This window comes from Malurus melanocephalus, unplaced genomic scaffold (assembly GCF_030028575.1).
Source record: "Malurus melanocephalus ecotype Western Australia unplaced genomic scaffold, MMel_1.1 scaffold_2712, whole genome shotgun sequence".
Taxonomy (NCBI): domain Eukaryota; kingdom Metazoa; phylum Chordata; class Aves; order Passeriformes; family Maluridae; genus Malurus; species Malurus melanocephalus.
Genome location: NW_026625944.1, coordinates 4633 through 6415, shown reverse-complemented (window position 1 = coordinate 6415; position 1783 = coordinate 4633). Strand labels below are relative to the sequence as shown.

Here is a 1783-nt window from a genome sequence, read left to right as displayed (position 1 = left end):
CACAGATGTGGCACTCGGGGACAGGGATGGGGGTGGCCTTGGGGACAGCTGGACAGGAGGGGTTTCCCAACCTTGGCGATTCCATTAAAGGGTTTTTTCCGGACAATTCCGCGCGCCGGCGTCACCCACCTCGTCCGACTCCGACAGGAATTCCTGCATGATGTCGCTCTCGCCGATGACCCGGATGGAGCACACTGAGGGGACACCGGGATGTCACTGGGATGTCACCGGTGGATCCAGGGATTCTCCGAGGTGGACCCGAGGAACATCACCTGGGTCACCTGGGCCACCTCCTGTCCCAGTGTCACCTCCTGTCCCTGTCAACTCCACATTCTCCATCTCCTGGTGTCCCCCATGGATCCAGACCTTCTCCAAGGTGGACCCAAGGAACATCGCCTGGGTCACCTGGACCACCTCCTGTCCCCATTAACTCTGTGTTTTCCATGTCCTGATGTCCCTCCATGGATCCAGACCCTCTCCGAGGTCACTGAGTGTCCCCAGTGTCACCTCCTGTCCCTGTCAACTCCACATTTTCTATCTCCTGATGTCACCCCATGGGTCCAGACCCTCTCCAAGGACCTCTCCTGTCCCCAGTGTCACCTCCTATCCCCGTTAACTCCCATGTTCTCCATGTCCTGATGCTCCCCCATGGATCCAGAGCTTCTCCAAGGTGACTGAGTGTCACCTGGGTCACCTCCCCTCCTGTCCCCGGTGTCACTTTTTGTCCCTGTTAACTCCACGTTCTCCATCTCCTGATGTCCCTCTGTGGATCCAGACCCTCTCCAAGGTGATTGAGTGTCCCCAGTGTCACCTGCTGTCCCCTCAGTGTCCCTGTTAATTCTGTGTTTTCTGTGTCCTGATGTCCCTCCATGGATCCAGACCCTCTCCGAGGTCACTGAGTGTCCCCAGTGTCACCTTCTGTCCCCATTAACTCAGTGTTCTCCATCTCCTGATGTCACCCCATGGGTCCAGACCCTCTCCAAGGACCTCTCCTGTCCCCAGTGTCACCTTCTGTCCCCATTAACTCCCATGTTCTCCATGTCCTGATGCTCCCCCATGGATCCAGAGCTTCTCCAAGGTGACTGTCACCTGGGCCACTTCACCTCCTGTCCCCAGTGTCACTTTTTGTCCCTGTTAACTTCAAGTTCTCCATCTCCTGGTGTCCCTCCATGGACCCAGACCCTCTCCAAGGTGATTGAATGTCCCCAGTGTCACCTCCTGTCCCCATTAACTCCACATTCTCCATCTCCTGGTGTCCCCCATGGATCCAGACCCTCTCTGAGGTGACTCCAGGACCACCCCCCAATCCCACCCCAAACCCCAATTCCCCACCCACAAACCCAACACAAATCCCACACCGGGGCTGGAATTCCATAATTCCCATGGGAATCCCACCATTCCCGGAGGAATTTTGGGAATTGCGTGTCCGTACCCTTCTCCAGGTACTCCTCCAGGCCCCTCCTGCGGGCGTCCAGCTGCTGTTCCGACAGCGAGAACGGCCACTTGCCCGGGAGCCGCGGGAACGTGAAGTTGGCGAATTCCCGTTTCAGGTTCTGGTGCAGGATGGCGAATTCCCGGTACCGCTTGGAGCACAGCTGGCGCCCRGCCATGTAAACGTTGTACACCTGGGAAAAAAAYGGGAATGAGCCTGAAAATTCCCAAAATATTCCCAAAAATTCCTGAATGGTGATTTCCCAGTACCGCTTGGAGCACAGCTGGCGCCCGGCCATGTAAACGTTGTACACCTGGGAAAAAACGGGAATGGGTGTTCCCAAATATTCCC

General features: G+C 56.6%; 1 protein-coding gene across 1 annotated transcript in view; it reads right to left on the bottom strand.

The window, feature by feature from the left end:
* Positions 1-66: 66 nt before the first annotated feature.
* Positions 67-1783, bottom strand: part of LOC130587918 (sorting nexin-27-like) — a 2903-nt gene continuing 1186 nt past the window's right edge. The window contains exons 2-3 of the mRNA XM_057388889.1: positions 1433-1745; positions 67-194 (exon numbers count right to left, since the gene is read on the bottom strand). Of these exons, the coding sequence (XP_057244872.1) occupies positions 85-194; positions 1433-1730 (408 nt within the window). The 5' untranslated portion in view covers positions 1731-1745 and the 3' untranslated portion in view covers positions 67-84. The remainder of the gene's footprint in view (positions 195-1432; positions 1746-1783) is intronic.